General features: G+C 37.8%; 1 protein-coding gene across 1 annotated transcript in view; it reads left to right on the top strand.

The window, feature by feature from the left end:
- LOC132108000 (neural-cadherin-like) overlaps positions 1–22,754 on the top strand; it is a 273,951-nt gene that overhangs the window by 123,166 nt on the left and 128,031 nt on the right. The window contains exons 6-7 of the mRNA XM_059514421.1: positions 59–308; positions 20,311–20,453. Of these exons, the coding sequence (XP_059370404.1) occupies positions 59–308; positions 20,311–20,453 (393 nt within the window). The remainder of the gene's footprint in view (positions 1–58; positions 309–20,310; positions 20,454–22,754) is intronic.

The raw sequence follows: 22,754 nt of genomic DNA, 5'->3' as shown, positions 1-22,754 counted from the left end.
GCTGATGCTGCATTTCTTTGTTTTAATACCCACCTCCTGTTTTCTCTCTCTTTTGCAGTATCAGCCAGCGATTGTGATTCGGAGCAGAATGCAGAGATCACATACTACACACTTAGTCCAGATTTCATCATTTCAGCCCATGGTACAATATTTCCGGCAGTCCCTCTGGATTATGAAAGGCCCAACCACCTGTATGAATTCGTAGTGATGGCAGTGGATAAGGGCGAGGTGCCCCGCACCGGCACAGCCACCGTGCGTCTTCGTATGGCCAATGTCAACGATGAGCCTCCAGAGTTCTCGCAGCCTGTGTGAGTTTCTTATGGTTGTCGCTACCCTTCAGCCTCATCACACCATGATTCTGTAAGGAGCATGATAATGGAGGCCCGTTGTTTTTATTTGGCTATAAGCAGCAGACATTTCAAAGAGCCATGATTTTGTTATCAGGCTAGTAGTTAACATTTTAATTAACCCCCCCCCCCCCCCCCAAAAAAAAAGAATTGTACTCCCTCCTTTGTGTATTTACAATGTTTTGCAGTGGTTTCATATCCACACTAACTGCATGTTCATATCTGATACACAACATTTAACAATGCTGTGTGTTTTTATATGACAAGAAGGAAATGGAGTGCATTTAAGAATAGGTGCAAATAAGGCATATAAGAAGGTGGTGGCAAAACACTTTCAGCTGTCATTCATTTGGGAGTGCATTGAATGGTTGGGAAAACACAAACATAGAAACGGCATTAGTTCAGCTATCCTAGTCCGAAATATTAGAGGCCATTGAAGTGGCTACATTACACCAAAGAAGCTGCTCAGTAGTTTTTGATTAGATCTGAATACTCGCACTTCTTGACAGTGCTGTGACCATAGTCTGGGGTAGAAAAAAAGGGAAACACCTTGATGCACGTCCTTTAAATCTTTTCAGTGTTTGTGCCCTTTTAGTGTTATTTAGAGCAGGATGATGGACTGTGCCATTTTCACTACTCAGCAGCTAGTCTCTGTTGTATGTTGAGCACTTCCTGTCAGGGTCATTGTGGAAAAAATCTGTTGAAGGCTTTAGTGCAAGTGTAGATTTTTAATAGCAATACTATCTTAAATAATTGTTGAAATTGTTGTGTAATAAATTCTTGAGCTGTTGTTGAGGATAATATACACAGCATTTGTTGGCATATTGGTTCAGTGTGGCTGGTTGGAAGATCTTGACATGTGACATCGCCACCCTCTTAAAAAAAAAAAAAAAAACACACAAAGGGAACAATATGGCTATATTCATCATGGCATTGTATGGGAAACCTCCTCACCATTAAGATGATGGTGGTTGATTTGAACAACGTGTCTCTGGGAGATGTTGAATGTCTTTACACTGTCAGAAAAAATATATATTCAAAAATATGGGGCAGTGTTCTCAAAAGGACTTAGCAAATTTATACCTTCTTTACCCTTAAATGTTACATATGAGTTCCTTAGAAGTGAAATAAGGTGTACCAAAGTATGGTGTCCCTTTCACTTTATTGTGCTCTGCATTTAACCCATCCAAGTGTGTGCACACCCCCAAAACACACATTAGTGAGTAGTGAACACACACAGAGCAGTGGGCAGACATATGCTGCAGTGCCTGAAGAGCAGTTGGTGGTTTGGTGCCTTGCTCAAGGGTCTAACCTTAATCATGGTATTGAGGATGGAAGAAAGCACTGGTCATTCACTCCTCCCCACCTACAATCCCTGCTGGTGCTGAGACTCAAACCCACAACCTTTGAGTTACAAGTCTGACTTTCTAACCATTAGGCCATGACTTCCCCTAGATTAGTAATATGTACTAGGGCCATAGCTGGGGTTTGTGGGGCCTCAGTGCAGGTTGTACCAGTGGGCCCTGTTTGAAACTTTAAATTTGTTTAATTTGTGTGTTTGTTCTACTTATTTATTTGTGATATTTACACAATGTTTAAGTTTTTTCAAGTTTGTAGGTGTCCATGTACAGAAACTGGATACCGTATTTTCCGGACTATAAATCACACTTTTTTTTCATAGTTTGGCTGGTCCTGCGACTTATAGTCAGGTGTGACTTATTTATGAAAATTAATTTAACATGAACCGAGAGAAATGAACCAAGAGAAAACATTACCGTCTACAGCCGCAAGAGGGCGCTCTATGCTGCTCAGTGCTCCTGTAGTCTACACTGAAAACATAGAGCGCCCTCTCGCGGCTGTAGACGCTAATGTTTTCTCTTAGTTCTTGGTTCTAAATAAATGCGACTTATAGTCCAGTGCGACTTATGGTCCGAAAAATGTAAAATAGCACTGCATAGTCTTCAATGTAAAAATTAAATGTACAATCAAAGCAAAATGTATTCAGACACCTTTAACATTGCTTACATTATCAGAGTTTATTTTCTATACTTTAGATAATGGTACCAAAATATGACAAGAAGAGTTAACAAATTCATCTTGATAATGTCAGCTAACTTTGATAGAAAGGAATGTAATGGATTACAATCAACCAAAAATGTAGACAATTGTTAGTATGAAAATATTTAGACAATTTGTAATACTTTGTCGACCAATAACCAAGCAATGCTTAATTTTGTCTGTGGTGTAAAAAGGTTGCATTAGCAATTAAAGAAAAAACTCTTTGGCAAAACATGGTCAGGTCAAAGTGTCTGAATAAGTGTCTGAGGTTGCTAAAAAGAACATTAATTTGTGTATTTGGTGTAATGAAATGTGTTTATGCGGTTTAAGGTAAAAAAAAAAAAAAAACATTATTTTCCACATACTGTACATTATTGTTTCTCCTCTATGCCCGGCTTCTGAAACACGTCGATTTTCACAAGGCTCATCTCTCTGAAAAGTGAATTGTGCTGTGATAGGCCAGCTATCCAATGCATTGTGATTGGCTGAATGCCTCAAGTGCGAGACGGAAATGTTACGCCTCTTAACATATTGTGAAGCCTTGTCTGGCCCGAGCGACTAGACAAAAACATAAAACCCATTATAAACGTGATGTAAACAAGATTTCTAGTCGTGATTTCTTTTGACAAAAGAACAAAGTAGTTTTGGTTTCTGGGCCCCTATAATCATCACTACATTTCACCCCACTAGCAACGGCCTTGATATGTACACTTATGGTGATATCACAAACCCTTTAGTGGTAAAGTTACAAAGGTGTCTTTTTGAGGGTAATGTCCCAGTGACAAGCTACTGTACCCATACCTAATGTATAATTTTTGCATATATTTTTTTTTTCTGAATGTGTGTAAAGACATCTTATAGTTGAGCTTATGCTCTAAATTTGCATTCTGGGCTAGTGGTGGTTCTACTAACCTTAACTGCAATTACAGATGTGGTTACATGTATGAAGTGGTCATTAAACTCGGTGTAAGCACTTATATAAAATAATTATCAATTTAGTTTTAAAAAGTGTAAGAAGACTTTGAACTATACAGATCACTCTTTTCAACATTTTCATCATTATAATTCTAAATAAAGAGCACAGTACTTTCTATTATAACTCACTCACGAAAGAGAAACATACTTTAATAATGGCACACACACCCAAATAGCTGAAACACATAAAGGATACAATAAAAAAAAAAAAAAAAAAATTCAGTAGTAGAACAAAAGGTCTCAGGTTACGCATGTTACCATGGTTCCCTAACAGGGAAAGAGACACTTTTAGTGTCTCTAGAGGTTGCTATGGGGAACACCATCAGCATGACACGGTGTCCAAAGCACATGTCTAAACACAACAATAACATTGGCTGGCAACACCCTATGACGTCACTATCTGTTTGACCATAAAATAAAAGGGCACCGGAGGAGCACACCATCCACTTCTTCATCTGAAGGACACAGAGCAGGCATCCCAGAAGCATGGTGACGGGACACAGTTTCTCATTCCCTCTCAGGGAACCATGGTTACATGCCTAATCTTAGACATTCCCTTTCAGGGAACTTGCACTGTGTTCTCTAGAGGTCTCTATGGGAAATGAAATACCCACTCTGCCATGCTGAGGAGATTGCATGCCAAATTATGTAAAAGGCCAGCACTAAGCACTTCACAGGAGACCATCTGAGTCGCCCCTTGATGGCTGTTAGTGACAATATCCCCTTTGGCCAAAAAGTCAAAGCTGCCTGCCCTAAAGGAACTTACCTGCTAGCAGCCAAGAGAAAAGAAGCTTTGCCCCTGGGCAGATTTTTAAGGCTTGGAATCATATCTAAATAGGGGATATGGTCAGGTGTTTGGGTAATATATACACACTCAACCTGTTAAAAGGCTGATCTGCCCTCATACAAAAAAAGTTACAGGGAGGCTAGAAGGCCTGACAACCTAATATTGCTGCATGCAGAGCTTTAGGGTGCAAAGTGCTTGGCATGACTAATCCCACTCAACCAATGCACATGATAGAGCTCCCAGGAGCAAGTACTTGGCATAATGACCCTCAAAGTGAAAGGAGTACTATCATACTCACTACCATAGGGAGTACTCAGGATAACGACCCTTACAAGTTAGGGAGTACTGCCAAGCTCAACCTAAAGGAGACCTTATCAAGGGGACTCACAGAGAACCTAACAACTTGAACCAGCTGCAGTATAGAGTTCCAAAGAGTGAAGAGATGAGAGGTGTACTGAACATGCTCACACATGCTTTTGGGAACAAATACTCAACATAGTGACCCTCAAAATTTGGGGAGTATTATAGCGCTCAACATCTTAAGGAGCAAAGCAGTCATTATAACTAGAGCAAGGGGAGTACTACAAGCTTAACCTTAAGGGCTGCTATCAAGGAGGCTCACAGAGAGCCTAAGAACTTGAACCCGCTGCAGCATGGAGCTCCAGAGAAGTGTAGTCCTCAACATAACAACCCTTTAATGTGAGCGGAGTACTGAACATGCTCACCCATGTGCATAGTGAGAGCTCAGGTCATAATGACCCTCTCAACAAGGGAAGTAGTATAACACTCACCATTTTATGGAGAGAAGTACTTAGCGAAACCACCTTCCAGAGTGAGTGGAGCACTAGAAGCTTAACCTTAAAGGCTGCTTATCAGGGAGACGCACAGAGAGCCTACTGAGTTCTTAGGTAGCAGAGTACTTATTATAACAACCCTCTTGAGCAGAGGTGTCATACTCAATTCGTCAGTTTAGTTCCAACCCTGCTCCAACATACATTCCATGTAGTTTTCAAATAAGTCTGAAGGACTTGATTAGTTGTGTCAGGTGTTTTTAATTAGGGTGGAATCTAAACTATGCAGGGCTCCGGCCTGCCTGGAACTGAGTTTTACACCCCTGCTCTAAAGTGAGAGGAACACTGCACTGTTTTATCATGCCTGGAAGTTACTGCTGCGTTAAAAAAACTTCTCCAATACCTCACACGATACATATGGAAAACATAGGAACAATGGAATACAGTTTTTTTTAGGTTACACCAAGCGCATAACAGCGGTATTTGGAGAAGCTCTCAGGCATCCAACATATCGACCCATACGAGCTCCCTGCAGCGGAATGGCACAGAGACCTGGACCATTTACCTACACGCACATATGGACATTGTGAATTATCTCGTTTTTGATGCAAGTTACTACACAATGCAGGAGTTTAAAAGCCACAAGTCTTTGGAAAGTTACGAGGCTTTCTGCTGTGGCTGGGTCCATCTTACATACAAGCCTCCAGGTGATGAAAACAGCGTTGTACTGGCCAAAGTAAGTTTATTAACATGCGTTTTAGCATGTTGTAATTACACATTGCATTTAGCAGACACTTCTTGACCAAAATGACAAAGTCACTAAAATAACTGCGACTGTTTCGCAAACACTATATTGTAACGAGATGTTTAATGTACACAAATGTTTCCAACATGTTTTGATGTAGGCTAAAGCTGTAAAATGATTAGTCGCGCCTTTGTGAAGTTCTGAAGGCATTACCCCTGGCAACCGATAGCGTGTCCTACCATCATGGCCGACCGGCTCAGATCCCGCCCAAATCAACCCAAATCGGCACGTGACTCCTCACTCTCAATAGGGAGCGGAATACTCGGCATAATAACTCCTAAAATGAGAGGAGTACCGCCAACACTCAACCTTTATGGCAGCTCATCAGGGAGGCTAACAAGAGCCTGATCAACCTGACATAACTGCACCATGGAGCCCAAGGAAGCTCACCGAGAGCCTAACAACTTGGCAACACTGCCTGACAGAGCAATGACATGATCCTCCAGTGCCCTTTTATACTATGGTCATGCCAGTAGTGATGTAATAAGCTGTTGCCTGCAAATGTTAGTGTCATCTTTATATAACATATGACATGTGAGACACGTGTCACATAAAAGTGATACATCAACTTGAAGATAACTCTGTATAGTTTGTTTCCTATTTTTCTTCGGAATCAGGTTATGGTTCAAACACATATGATTGAATTAATTTAGTATTTCCACTTGCCATTGTGTAGTGTTTACTTCTTCATGTAACTGAGTGAAAGTGAAGCAGGTAGTCTGAGATTGTGTGATTAGGTGTGGATGTGGAGACTAATTTGCATATTCATGTTACTGTGTAACATGGATTAGGTAAGAGTGTCGTGCTAGTTATATTCAAGCCATTTTAAGCATGAGATTATCTTCACAAGAAAAAAATATTTAAACATCATTTTCATTATCAAAAAAGATGGATTAAAATATGATGATTATTAAAGATGATATAGAAGGATAAAATTTGTTTTGAAAGTTACGAGCAACAACTTTATAAGTTCCCAAAAGTTAATGATTGTAACCTTAAAAACTACAATAATCAAGTAAAATGTATGTTAGTTTTTCAGCATTATTATAACAATTATATGCCATCATAATTTTAGACAGTGTTTGATTGCTTTGAGAATGTTCTGCTGTTCTAGTCATAAGCAACAAAAGCTACAGTGTTATCTTCCTGATTATGTGTTCTACTCTTTCCTTTTCTTCAACTCCCCTTGTGCAGACCTTAACAATAAGGTCTTACCTCAGTTGCTGTATTAATTTGCCTTTCATTTTGCTGATATTTCTGTTGTGCTGACTGCAGACTGTTATTGTTGTTTTTTTCCATCTTGTTGGCAGAGCTATGGCCCTTGGCCATTTTAATTGACTGATTTTCTGGCAGAGAGCTCACTGAATAAGAGAGGCAGATTCAATCAGCTGTGCATTCAGCTGAAGCTGGAGAAAACCAAGAATGGAAGGGGGTGGAGGGTGGGTAGAAAGGCTTCGGTCAGAGGGTCCAAAAAAAGAATGAGAGAGACAGGCAGATGTTTTGTTTCCAGTCCCCTAAAAGGCCTTTTTTAATTACTTTATACATTTGTATTCTGGTGTATGCATCTGTTACTCCATGGTTATACCCAAGAGCATGAGTTTGAGATGTGAATGGCTTGGGAGTCTACTTTAAGCATTAAAGTCAGTTTAAAATCACAAATGACCCTATTTACTTTCTTTATACACATGGTGTTATTGAACATGCTGCATCCATTCATGCATGTTATTTAAAAAAAAAAAAAAAAAAAAAACTTTTTAAACAAATTGTATTAACTTGTACCTCATCTGAAGTGACTATTCTTCTTGACTGACATCACCCGCTCCTTTTATTTTACAAACCTTCCCCTAAAACCACTTATCTTTTTTTTTTCCTCACAGAATATCCTGTTTCACTCAGAAATGCATCACATTATGAAAACAAAATGGGTTTCGAATGATGCTTCATGTTGAGCAAAGAAGCATTCTTGCTACTAAACTGCTTTTGAAAACAGCTAAAATGTGCCTTCAGTAGACATTCTTAGAAATTTAGCCTCATATGATACGTGCTGCATTCCTAAAAATGCTACACAAAAGCTGATTTCCTCTCAGCATTATAGGTGGAAAACTTTTATATCACCCCTTTTTGCCATCTTGGGTTATTTCACTTTTTATTAGGTGAGCATGCAAATAATAGTTGAGGACTTCTGCACTTGAGAAGGTCAATGCATTTCTTTATAACCGATTCATTAAATACTTAAATGTGGACTGTTAATAGCTGTAATGTAATTAGACTTGCTCTTTGTGACCCTGAATTATCTGAATTAGCTACTTTACCTCTAATTTGGAGCTGTGAGACTTTGTTTACACTGCATAAAAATGATGATTTTTAGTACTCAGACTGCTTTTTACACTGAAAATATCTTTTATATTCAGACAACATTTTGTCATATTCATTGATATCGTCTAACTTAAATAGTCATCTGTTTTTAGTAGACGAAAATAAAAATTGTCAATTGTCAAAAATCAAAGCAAATATTTCACTTTTGATTGTTTTCATGATAAGAAGTGATATGTAAGAACAATTTGATGTAATTAGACCAGGCTTCTAAAAAGCAGATTTCTTATGAATTTCCCCCTCTCTACCTGCCTGAACACCTACATTGCCTATTTTATATGTATTTATTTATTTATTTATTTTAGAAAGAAAGAAAAAAAAACTTTTTTTAGTAAGCAAGGATGCATTAAATTGATCAGAAGTGACAATAGAAACATTTCTAACTTTACAAAAGATTTCTATTTCAAATAAATGATTGCTAAAAGGTATAATGGTTTCCACAAAAATATTAAACAGCACAACTGTTTTTAACTGTTTTCTTGAGCAGCAAATAAGCACATTAGAATGATTTCAGAAGAAAATGTGCTGAAAAAAAACTGTTACATCTCAAGTACAGTAAATTACGTTTTTAAATAATAAGGAAAATGGTTATTTTATAATATTTTATATATATATATATATATATATATATATATACAGTGTTGGGGAGTAACTAGTTACATGTAACGGCGTTACGTAATTTAATTACAAAATTATTGTAACTGTAATTAGTTACAGTTACTAAGAAAAAATTAGTAATTAAATTACAGTTACTTATGAATTTTTTCATTTGATTACATTTGAATATTTACACACATCCACATACAGATTTAACTGATTTCTTTCCCAAATTGCACTGACTATTCTGAGACATACCGCCCTAATAATTTCCGGGATACGGAAATACAGTCTGGTTCTTAGAATCCAGTAATAAAAACGGAATGCCTAACGCGGACGGAATATGCCACATTTTGGATGACTAAATCAAAAGTAGGTCAGTACACTTGAATCAAAACATGACATCGACTAGTGTCTGTGAATATAAAGCCCCAAAAATGCAATATATGACTTATATGAAATCAGGCGCGGACTGGACACCGGGAGAACCGGGACAATTCCCGATGGCCTGGCAGCCGATTTTGCCCCACTATTTAATATCATTATTGTATAATTGCCTGCCGAATGTACTAAAGCGATCATTTGCGAATCCGCCATTTGATAATTAAATCTCTAATAAGTCAAGTGTTAGTCATGACTCGCGCGCTCTCCGCGCCTCCGCCAAACGGTTTGGATCAGAGTCAATGCGAGAGAGAGAGAGAGAGAGAGAGAGAGAGAGAGAGAGAGAGAGAGAGAGAGAGAGAGAGAGAGAGAGAGAGAGAGAGAGAGAGAGAGAGAGAGAGAGAGAGAGAGAGAGAGAGAGAGAGAGAGAGAGAGAGAGAGAGAATAGAGTGGAGTGCTGGAGCAGAGAAGCAGAACTCCTGTTCAGGGTTTCACGTCAGTTTCATCTGTAAAGATGCTTTTTTGTCTTTGTTTTCTTATTTATTTAATCAAGCAGCAGCATGTTGCTCATCAGTCATCACTCAAAATACTATATTAAGGACATCATTATTATCAGTTGTAATGTTACAGTAGTAATTTAGCTGAAAAAAAATTCTGATTATTTTTTTATAGGTTTAGGGGGAGCTACGACAGACAACAACACAACCCTTACAAAAATTAACATTTTAATATTTAACTATAAATCCAGAGAAAATGGTTACTATTGTTTAACTGTGATAACCAAAAATGTAAAATTATTTTACAAATGTATTTATTTAAAAATAAATACAAATCCATTTGCAAAAATAAAAATAAAAAACAAGGTTATTTTACTTTTATATAGGCTAATAAAAGCATTGTTAATTTTTGTAAGGGAAAAACATGACTCGTGTACAGTATTAGGATTTTTCGATAAAGATATTGTAGTATTGTAGAGTATTGTATTGTAAAGTATAGTTTTGTTCAATCTTGAGTATTAAAGTCATGAGAGAGATGGATAAAAGGGCAAAATAAAGAGACTGAAGAGAAAAATGGAAGTGAAGGTGCAGTTCAGGAGAGAACTTTTAATTATTTTGCATGTCCCCAAATTAAAGATTTAAACTAAACCTTGTTTATGTCAGGTCCATAGAAAAAATAGTTTTGTCCATGAATTAGTTTGTATGAGTTAGAATTTTCCAGTCTGAATTTTTTTCCCAGTCCGCCCCTCCTGTAAATTAATGGCAAAGACATGGTTTCATCTACAGTACTACACATAGGCCTACTGAAGCTCGCAGTGTTTTCAACCTCTGCCGCCTCAATATAGGAGTACACGAGCACATAAACATAATTTCTAGAACTGCTCTGTGTCACTTCATGTGCATTTGACTTATTTTGAGAAAACTATCATCATATACAAAGAGACAGCAGTTTAAAAAAAACACCAATATTTCAGGAGTTTATTACACAGAATACGACACATGCTTATTAGATAAATGTATTTAAGTTGATGTATATGCTTTTATTTATTATTATTTAATTTTCACAAATTTAGAAAAGTAATCAAAAAGTACTCAAACGTAATTAGTTACATTACTTTAATAAAGTAATTGAAAAAGTTACACTACTATTACATTTTAAACAGGGTAACTTGTAATCTGTAACCTATTACATTTCCAAAGTAACCTTCCCAACACTGTATATATATATATATATATATATATATATATATATATATATATATATATATATATATATATATATATATATATATATATATATATATATATATATATATATATATATATATCATTTTAATGCAGCCTTGCTGAACATTAGAGACTTTCAAAAACATATATAACATTTTTTTTTTTTTTAATGGTAGTGTTGCTTGCTTTGCTCAACCCATCTTTAATAAAAATAACAAGAATGAAATCTGGTATGGCTAAAGGCAGTAAAACATTTTGCGTTTTAACTCCCCCACAGACCCTGAGATGTCCCTGTGTGTATATTCCCCTTTCCTTTCACCTCCTCTCTGAAACTTATAGCCTTTCTGAAAATCCATCCTTTCCTCAAACAGAAAATACTCAATTTCTCTATCCTACATAATTTCTGTGAACAGGATAGCCTATATGTGTCAGGCCTGTAATTGAGTAAATTGCAATGTCTGTCACTGTTGTTTGTTCCTTTCGGGCAGACTAATTTGCCCAAACCCTCCGCTTCAAGGCGCAGGGCTCCTTCAGTTCGCCTGAAAATGAGCCTTGTCACTCACGCCATAGCATTTGCCCAGTACATCATTACCAGATCTGTTTACTGGCACCAACCTGACCAGGGACAAAAAGTAAGATGGATTGAGTGATGTTTATTACGCACTGGCCTGGGCTTTCTTTGCTGTGCCTAAAGCCACAGGACATGTTAATAAGCAGCAATACAGTCAATCATCGTAGTTGTGCTTGCTGCAAATTTGGTCAAAAATAATTGGGAGCCCAGCTTCAGCATTCTTTTGTGATCATTGGTGTTTGCACATCTCCTTTGTTTTGTTGCGTTGATGGATGTCTTTCCAGGCTTCAGCAACTGAAAAGTTGTTATCTGATTGATAGCTGACATAATGAGTGGACGTATACAGTGAATGCAGACAAACCGACATTTCACTTGTCTGATTGGTTAATGTGCTTCAAACAAAGTGGCCTCTACGAGCTGTCAGTCACTGTCACAAGACCCATCACCTCCGCTGTTGCCATGGCAATGGCTTAGAAAGGGAGACATAAGCGAGGCGGTTTTTTATGGTTAGTCCGTGACAGGTTTTCTCAAAGCCTGTGCTCAACAGATCCTCAGAGCTAACAAACCCTTTGACTTATGTCTCTGAACGTGTGTGTGTCTGAGATTGCATGAGCTGATGTGTGTCTGTTTTTGTAGGTGAGGATCTCTGTTTGTTTGTGTGTGTGAGCACGCAATCTCAGATCTTTGAGACTTCCAACAGATTACAGGTTGTGGATGTCACACGTGTGTCAGCGCCGGGGTGCAATGACAGGGTGAAAAAGTGCAAGCAATGGTGTCTCCATGAATGACATAAATCACCTACATGAAACGCCTGTCACCTTCCCTCTGTTAGCCATCAATCAGCCCTACACAGGGTGAGATGATGGGCTCAAGCTCTCTTACCCTCTGTCATTCTGTCTGTTTCTATATCTGTCATTTCATGTGCTTTGATTGGTGCCTACTCTTCATTCTTGAGCTTTCATTCCTCTTTTATTTCTTGTTTCGACCTTTCTGTTGGATTTCCATCTCTGTATCCTTCAATCCGTCTTCTTTTTGGTAAATCAGTATTGCTTTCACTTTTATATCTGGACTCTTGTTAAGATTGACAGAGACTGATAATGTTCTTTTTATAAAGTCAATTTTGTGTTGTCCTAAACCTATTGGGTTTCCATCCACACATTTTTATTCAAATTTTGAGATATTGCAAAATCCTGAATGGACGCATCTGTATGCAAATAAAACCACTGAAATGCATACTCTTACTTTTTTAATTTTTGTTTTGTTGTTGTTGAATGCATACACATAGATCAATTGAAATATATTACTGAATATATTCCTATTATGTGCATCAATAAATTAACCTTGCCTTAACCTAGTTTGTATGAGCATTTATCTGCACACTCTAAAATACAAGTAGTTTGTTACATTGAAAAATTTTGTTCTCTTGAATGCACTGGGTGGAAACTGCTTTGTTTGAAAATTAGTTTTCTAATGTTATGCCTTTTTGCATAAAATAAGTTCACAACTTAGATGAAAACATTGCCCGTATGATCTTTCCCTCCAGTGAACTGCATCTTTAAGATGAACTCAAAAACAAGATTAGATTTGTAAATGAATTATTCAGACGTGTTTGTTGAACTGGAGCAGCTGAGTCATCTGGATTTTATTATATTTGACTCTTAAAGACTTGTTCAAGGATTATTCATCTTTCCTCATGAACATACTAGAGAGCTTCAGTTTTGCACTTTTCATGACACAAAGGTATCAGTTAGCTTGAGCATACTTCATATGTAACATTTTTATGTTCCTTCAATTGTGTGTATGTGTGTGTGTGTGTGTGTGTGTGTTCTTCCTGTTTTCTCAAATCCTCATTCATTTCATTATATCAAGATCAATGTCCAGGATATTTTTTTCAGGAATTCAACTTTTGCCTTCACAAGAAAAACAGAAACAGCAGGTTTGGAATGACATGAAGGTGAGTAAATGATGACAGAAGTTTATTTTAGGGAATCGATCCTTTTAACCCAGGCATTCAAATTCACACTCTGGTGAAAGAAATATGGATGTCTGTTGGCTTATGAGAGTTTAAGCTAACTTTTTTTAACAGAACTCTTGATTTATGCTTGTCTCAGTCTTGAAGAAGTTCTACCTTTGAATGCCTCAGTGGCTTCGCCTATTTGTTTATTTATGTTTATTGAGCATTTATTGCATCTTAAGGTTTCATAGAGGTATCAGTATTCACAGCCTGCACACAAGCAACAGTTTTCTACACAAGATGCTTCGAAATAATTACTTAACTGGCTGAATACAGAACACGTTGTCAATCTGGCATCAGGGGCAGTTGACCTTTAGCAGGTCTGATGCACCTTCATTGTCTTTCTTAGATCAAGAGGAAATGTCTTGCACTGTCAAAACAAAAAGTCCATTAGTGTGCAGCCTGTGTGACCTTAATGAAATCTTGGTGGCATAATAATACCGAATGGTGGCTGAGACTATAGAAGTATCTCACAGTCTGTCATCGCTTTTCTCTCTTCTCAAATGACAGCACGCTGTGCAGATGTGGAGGCACTGTTTGTCTTGTCGCCACGAGGTGCTGTTCCAATGACAGCATTGTTTCAGATGTGATGAAGTGTGAGTGTGGTTTTGGCAAGAAAGTCTTAGCATGAAATGTGTTGGCTTTGTCTGCTAACTGCCCCTTGAGAAAACTAGTTCAAATTTTTTTTTGTTTTAGTTTTGTTTTATTATTTTACATTGGAGGGGTGGTCTAATTCACTCTCCCCCACTTGTATTTTGTAACAATGAAAATTGTCCCCGCGTGAGCTTGTCTATTTTTGTGTGGGTGTGTGTGTGTGTGTGTGTGTGTGTGTGTGTGTGTGTGTGTGTGTGTGAGTGTGAGTGTGTGTGTGTGTGTGTGTGTGTGTGTGTGTGTGTGTGTGTGTGTGTGTTGTTATACAGCTGGAGGTCAGTCTTGAGGCTCGAGTCATAGAAGGTGGTCAGAACTGTCAGTCTCTTCAAATCGCTCTTATCTAAAAAGCTTTCGCTGTAACAAACTTAATTACTATTCGTCACTTAGAACTCTATTTGAACAAACTGCATTTGATAACTTTAACTTGATTTGATTATTTTTTTCTCATGCAAAGATAATGTTTAGCATATTTTAGAGGTCAATAACAGATGTGGATCCTGTTTTACAGTTTCTAGAAGGACTTAAGAACTTCTGATCATAGTTAACAGATATGATGTTTAAAGTGTATACACTGTAAAAAATCATAGGTTGGGCCAACTTAAAATTTTAAGGCAACCAGCTTCAGCAGATTTTTGAGTTTACTCAACTTAAAGGTCAATTAGTTGTACAAACTTTTGTGCATGTTTAATCAACATAATATATTAAGTTAAGTGAACTTTTAGTTAAACTTCCAATTTTGTGTTTAGTTGACTAGTGACACATGCACTAAAGTCCCATTTGTGTCCCTGTAGCCTACTGAAATCAAGAGGCTATTCCTCTCCTGGTTAATGTAAATGCACCACTAACTATATATACTGTACAGTGAGCAGCATAGAGCGCCCTCTCGCGGCTTTAGACCGTTATGTTTTCTCTTGGTTCTTGGTTCTAAATAAATGCGACTTATAGTCCAGTGCGACATATAGTATATGTTTTTTTCCTCGTCATGACATATTTTTGGACTGATGCGACTTATACTTAGGTGCGACTTATAGTCCGAAAAATACAGTATATATATCACACTTTGTAAGATGGAAAGAAGGAGGCGGGAACCGGTGAACATTCAAATCAAACTTTAATAATAAAACAAACACAAAACAGCACGACAGTCCCTCACGGACTTTTGCCGAACACAAAAAAATCCAAAACACAAAATATAATCCAGGCCTGGTCCTCTCTCATCCTTCACTGTCGTAACTCCTTTTTTGTATGCTTTCTGAGCTCCTCCGTGGGTCTCGAGACTGGTGAGTATCGCAGGTGTCGCTCATTTTCAATCACTCCACCGGCCTCGCTCCGTTCCCACGGCTCTCGGCCCTGCCCCAAACAGCACAACTGTTTTTGTCACACACACACACACACACACACACACACACATATATATATATATATATATATATATATATATATATATATATATATATATATATATATATATACACACATAGTCATGGCCAAAAGTTTCGGCAGTGACATAATTTTTGTTTTACAAAGTCTGCTACTTCAGTATTTATAGATTATTTTTTTCCACATGTTTCTATGATATACTGAAAAACAAGTCTTAAAGGCTTTTATTGATAAAAATAAATGAATAAATAATAATTTTCCGACTATGTCCCATGTTTTGGTTGTATTTTGTTCCACATGTGCTCTGTGACCCAGTTTCTGTCTCCCGTGCTTTGATTTCATTCCAGGTGTTCCCCATTTGTTTTGATTGAATCCAGGTTTGTCTAGTCGGTAGTCCCAATTGTCTGTAGTTAAAGAGTGTTCAGTTCCCTTTTTCTTAGTCCGGTATTGGTGATGTCTAGTTCCTGGTCTGCGTGTGATTCCCTGAAAGATAATTAGACTCCTTGGTTTTGTACTCCTGGTATCCTCGTTCCTCGCTTCGTGCTCCCACCCATGACAATAATAAAATGAGTCAATTTTTACACGGTTGACCTTTGTTCTTCATAACCTCTGCAATTCGCTCTGGCATGCTGGATATTAGATTCTGGGCCAAATCCTGACTGATTGCGATCCATTCTTGCCTTATTAGTTCTCGGAGTTGATCAGAGCCGGACAGTAGTGAAGTATATTTATTCTGCAGTAAAAGTACTTTTGAAGTGTCAGTAATTTATCTGTGTTTATTATTATTTTATTTTTTTTGCTTTTTGTTTTTTAGAAAACTTTAATTCAAAGCATAATATTGTATTTTTAATGCACTAAGTTTCATATTAAATATAATTGAATACTTAATTACATTAGAAATATATTTAGGGTGGCCATATGCACCGTTCATACAGGACATGTCCCAGCCAGGATTTTAATAATGTCTAAAATATCCAGGTTTTGGCTATTTGTACTGTGCAGGTTGATCGTTGTGTAACATTCATGAGAGCTCTAAAGAGGAGAGCAGACAGCTCCTAATGCTTTCGAATTGCTTTCTTATGTTTGTTCATTTGTTTGACTTGAAGCATTGTGGCACACTTTGTTTTTGTTTTTTTTTGGATTTGTGCACAGCGAGGCTTCAAGTCAATCGAATGAACAAACACGTGCGCATATTTCCATCGCTTTGATCATTCCCTCTAGATCTCACGCAGCCCCACAAATTGGACGATTATGTACAATACCTGCATGTTATTGGTGAAACTGCTCTGGATGTTTTAGGCAATATTAAATTCCTGGCCGCGACATGCCCCGTATGAACGCCGCATATGGCCACCCTAAATATATTACTTCATAGATTTACTCGAGTACAAGAAAGTACTAAATGTTTTAATGTTCTTAAGTATTAAAGGTAAAACAACAACAACTTTAATAGAAATAAGTGTAAATAAGTGTATAAACAATTGTGCTATAAACAATAATGGAATAGGATTGAGTAAGATGCAGGGATGTACTAGGATGGACGGGTAACAAATAAATACAAGGATATTGCATGTTTTTATTGCATAAATGGCGAACATTTAACTGTTTATGAGGTAGATTGCCTGGGGGAAGAAACTGTTCTTGTGCCTGACTCTCCTGGTATTTGCAGCTCTGAAGCGCCAGCCAGATGGCAAAAGTTCAAAGATGGGGCAACTTGGATGTGAGGGATCCAGAGTGATTTTCTGAGCCCTTTTCCTCACTCTGGATGTATAAAGTTCTTGAAAGGTGGGCAGGGGAGTACCAATAATCCTTTCAGCAGTCCGAACCGTTCTCTGTAGTCTTCTGATGTCTGATTTAGCTGAACCAAACCAGACAGTTATTGAAGTACACAGTACAGACTCAATGATGGCTGAGTAGAACTGTTTAAGCATCTCCTGTGGCAGGTAAAACTTCCTAAGCTGGCGAGGAAGTACAACCTTTGTTGGGCCTTTTTCACAATGGAGTCAATGTGATTGTCCCACTTCAGGTCCTGAGAGATGGTGGTTCCCAGGAATCTGAATGACTCTACTGCAGCCACAGTGCTGTTCATGATATTGAGTGGGGGGAGTGCAAGAGGTTTCTTCTGAAGTCCACGATCATCTCCACTGCTTTGAGCATGTTCATCTCATGGTTGTTAAGATTACACTAGACAGCTAGCTGCTCAAACTCTTGTCTGTAAGCAGACTCGTCACCATCCTGGATGAGGACGATGACTGTGGTGTCGTCTGCAAACTGCAAACAGGAGCTTGACAGAAGGGTTTTTAGAGGTGCAGTCATTGGTGTACAGCGAGAAGTGCAGTGGGGAGAGAACACATCCCTGAGGGGCACCAGTGTTGGTGGAGCAATTGTTTGACATGAATTTCCCCAGTCTCACTAACTGTTGCCTATCTGTCAGAAAGCTGGTGATCCACTGACAGATAGAGCTAGGAACAGAGAGTTGGGTCAGACTGGTCTTGAGGGCTGTTGGGATGAAGGTGTTCAAAAGCTGGATTAAAGTCTACAAACATGATCCTCACTTAAGTCCCTGTTTTATCCAGATGCAGGATGAAGTGCAATCCCATTTTGATTGCATTATCCACGGACCCGTTTGCTTGGTAAGCAAACTGCAGGGGGCCCAGTAAGGGTCCAGTGATGTCCTTCAGATAAGCCAGAACCAGTTTTTCAAACGACTTCATGATGACAGACGTTAGAGCCACAGGTCTGTAGTCCTTAAGTCCTGTTATCTTGGGTTTCTTTGGAAAGGGGATGATGGTGGAGCTTTTGAAGCAGGAAGGCACTTCACACAACTCCAGAGATCTGTTGAAGATCTGTGAAAAGATCGGGGCCAGCTGGTCAGCACAGGCCATCTGGGCCTGGTGCTTTTCTTCTTTTGTTCTTCCTGAAGACCTGGCGCACATCATCTTCACAGATTTGAAGAGCAGGAGGGGTGGAGAAGGGGATTGCAGGAGGTGTTAACAGTTGTGTAGGGAGATGGTCAGAATGTGTGTTTCAAATCTACAATAAAACTCATTCACGTCATTAGTAAGTCGTTGATTAGCCTCAATGCAGTGGGATGGTGTCTTGTAGTTAGTGATGGCTCTCAGTCCTCTCCACACTGAAGTTGAGTCGTTGAAAGTAAACTGGTATTCCAATTTTTTAGCGTAGGTCTTTTTAGCCACTCTAATCTCTTTGTTCAGTGTGTTCCTGGCCTGACTGTACAAGACTCTGTCCCCATTTCTGTAGGCATCCTCTTTGCCCTGACGAGGATGTCTGAGTTTTGCTGTAAACCATGGCTTATCATTGTTGAATATTAAATAAGTCCTGGTAGAACTGCATATATCCTCACAAAAACTAATATGAGTTCGTCCAGATCGGTGGTAGCAGCTTCAATAACAATCCAATCAGTGAGATCAAAACAAGCTTGTAAATCCTGCTCTGTTTCACTGGTCCACCTCTTCAACGTCTTTACTACAGGTTTAGCAGATTTAAGTTTCTGCTTGTAGGTCGGTATAAGATGAACCAGACAGTGATCAAACAACCCCAAAGCTGCTCATGGAACAGAGTGATAGGCATTCTTTATTGTGGTGTAACAGTGATCCAATATGTTACTGTCTCTGCTGGGACATGTAACATGCTGTCTGTATTTTGGCAGTTCACAGGAGAGATTGGCATTATTAAAGTCCCCAAAAATTATTAAAACGGAGTCCGGGTGTTATTGTTCGGTCTCTGTGATCTGATCAGTGAGTTTCTGCAATTGCAAGAAAAACTTTGTGCCAGACTTTACACCAGGTTTGAGTTGGTCTATGGCGTAGTCTATTTTCAGCTCCTTAAAATAGCATTGCACCAGCAATGCGCCTCAACACACCTCTTTTTTAGAACAGCACGCCCATGGGTGCACAAATGGGTGCAAATGCATTTGCAAATTAAACGACATGGCGCTGGACTGGAAAATGCGAACGGCGCCGGACTGAAACTAGCAAACACACTTGCGCTGAGCCTTGCAACGCATTGCGCCGGGTGTATTATAGGGAGCAATGTGAATGATCACCACAACAGCTTAAGCTGCAAACTTCGCAAAACACAGCATTTTTTTTTAATTGACAGAACTTGACAAACTTGACAAATCTCTTCACAATTTTTCAACTTTTTTTTTTCATTTATAATCAATTTTTTTAACAGAACCTATGTAGATATTGTCACGTGTCTTTTTAAAGGATATTCTAAAGAAATTTAATATTAAAGTTTATAATCTTCTACTGACTTTGAACAAATGCAAATTATTTAAAGGCTTTTAAATGGTAAGAATGTAACTGCATACCGAATTCTTGGTTCTCTTTCCTGCATGTTTTTGTTTGTTCATTGGATTGCTTTTACTCCTGTTTGTTCTATGTGCTTTCCATATAACCTGCACCTTTTTCATTTGCTGTATACTAGTAGTCACCTTTTTGTTCTCTTAGTCCAGTGTTTCCCAACCATTGTGCAACACTGCGCTTGATTTTCAAACTGTCAGAAAAATCTCATAAATCCAACCACCTCTTCAGAATGAAGCGCTGCATGCAGTATGGAGTCAGATCTCTGTTCGTTCACAATGCAAGGGTGAATAAAGGACTGATGTTTGAATAAATACAGTGTCTACTCAAGAAACACTATGTCTGTAAAGGCTAAGTTTTTTTTTTTTTTTTTTTTTTTTTACTTAAAAAAAATAAGGGTAGGAAACACTGTTAGTCAACATATCCTTGGTAAACACTCCATGTGTAATGATAGTCACAAGCATGATTACTTGCATCTTCTATTTAGCCAAGCAGTGTTGTAAGTTGCCTATGTGTGTTCAAAAACAGGTATCGGACCTTTGTCTCTGAGGATGCAGGGCCCAACACCCTGGTTGCAACAGTCCTGGCCAAGGACCCAGATGGAGATGGGATCACATACAAAATTACAGCAGGCAACCAGGAGGGCAACTTTGTCATCGACAGCCAGAAAGGTGAGACATCCTTTGAAGATTTAATATTACTCTTCTGATCTCTCTGACAGATGTTTTACGCTGTATGAACACTCACTAAGGAGCAGTGCAGTAGAAAAGTCTTAATTCAGTGCTTTCTTTCAAACTCTTTACATTGCAATTGCATTTTATACTTAAGTTATTTAAATATGAATAATTATAATTTATTCATATTTAATAACTAATTGTTCTTTCAGGGTAGGGTGATCACAGCAGGGCAGCTATTAAAAAAATAGTCTTTATCCTTCTTTTAATGTGTACATATATTTAGATCCCAAAGAAGTCCTATATATTTATTTAATGTAGGAGAGAGGTCTAGACATGAAAAATGTGCAGGCCAAACTAAAACTTGTGTTATAATGTGAAAACCACAACACCAGTGCATACAGTACATCACTGCTGCATCACAGCTCCGATAGTAAACGGGCGCTTTTATTGTTAGAATAACCAGTATAGAGAGGATGGGAAATTATGTGGGAGGAGTTAGTAAGGGATTTGAAAAAATTTTTAATTCTTTAATCTGAAGGATCCTTAAGGGTTAAATGAAGACACAATGTTTAGTGTGAACATATGGTAAACGGTAAAATCCACAATGGCAGAAGAGAGAGTGAAATCAACAGCAACATCTGTTTGAACATGATGAACATTTCATATTGTGAGAAATAAAGTCAGTTGTTAGAAATAAAGTTGCAATTGCAAGAAATGAAATCACAGTTCTGAGTAAGTATAGCCAGAATTTTCTTTTATTTTAAATATTTTATTTTAATTTTATTTTTTTCCTAACTCTAAAGCATAAATTAGAAATGGAAAATATGAAAGATCCAGTTGTAAGCATTTTAGTTTGATTATAAGTATATGCTTTAGGAACCATGTGTGTACAGATCAGACACTTTGAGTCCCTTGATGATTACAGAACCTTGAAAATGCAGAGTCTGTTTATCTCCTTCAGTTTTGAAGATATTTAGTAATGGCTCAGTAAATATAATACTTATTTTCAACTACAAATACAAATGTCTTAACTTCTCAAAGTAACAGCATGTGCTAAACAGCTCATGACTTCACAGACCACACTCTCATCAACAGTGAAAAAGTTAGGCATCCTTTGATTGACTGAATTTTGATTGAAGTAGGACTTCATTTGTCCTTCTCACAAAATATGTTTGCTGCTTATGTTCACAGTGCTCCAATTTAGTGCTTTATTCAGGTGATTCAAACATGCACCGCTTCATTGGAAGCACTGCGGTTCCTTGAAGAGTGTCTCTGTTGATTCCCTTACCTGCATATTTCTCCCTTTCTCTCCTCTAAAGATCAAAGCTTTCCTTTATTGCCCCTTCTGCGGCTCGTCAGATCTCCGTCTCTCCTGAAATTCCCTCTATCATTCATTAGAGCCTCTCCTCCATTAGGTTGTTTTTGTTGGTGCAAAGCAGGGCAAAGACGCTTGGTGCTCGTTGTTAATTTACTTTAACTCACAGAGGAATGTACTCAGTTTGATTTAATACCCCTTTAAGGACTCAAACAGCAAATTCAATAATATGATCAGGCCTTTTGTATTAAAGACATAAATACTAAGACTGCATCCGTTCCATGAAGGATGTATTTACCGGCACAGCAGCATGGTGTTTATGCTGATAATAAGCCAGATCATCGCCAGCACACAGGACCTGTCAAGCGTTTTTATTTTCCTGTTATTTGTAGTGTTTTGATTTTCCTTTGTTCTTTGTCCTGCTAAAAGGCCTCGTGTTAAACAAGGTTCCAACATCCAAATGTCTGGAAATGGAGAAATGAATTGCAAAAAAGAAAAGACTGCCAGGAAGGATATTTGGCTGACAGGCTGTTAACATTGCACAAAGCTGATAAATTGTGTAATTAAGGATGCTCAGGATGTGTCCAGCAATCCATAGAAGAGAATACACAAGCTATATATATACAGTACAGACCAAAAGTTTGGAAACATTACTATTTTTAATGTTTTTGAAAGAAGTTTCTTCTGCTCATAAGGCCTGCATTTATTTGATCAAAAATACAGAAAAAAAATTAATATTGTGATATATTATTACAATTTAAAATAATTGTTTTTACATTTATTATACTTTAAATTATCATTTATTTTTGTGATACAAAGCTGGATTTTTAGGATCATTATCACATGATCCTTTAGAAATTATTCTAATATGATGATTCATTATCAAAGTTGGAAACAGTTCTGCTGCTTAATATTTTTTCAGAACATGTGATACTTTTTTAGGATACTTTGCTGAATAAAAAGTAAAGAAAAAAGAAAAA

The sequence above is a fragment of the Carassius carassius genome, chromosome 2, assembly GCF_963082965.1.
Source record: "Carassius carassius chromosome 2, fCarCar2.1, whole genome shotgun sequence".
Classification (NCBI taxonomy): Eukaryota; Metazoa; Chordata; class Actinopteri; order Cypriniformes; family Cyprinidae; genus Carassius; species Carassius carassius.
Note: the sequence above shows the minus strand (reverse complement) of the source record. Positions and strands in the feature narration are given on the sequence as shown.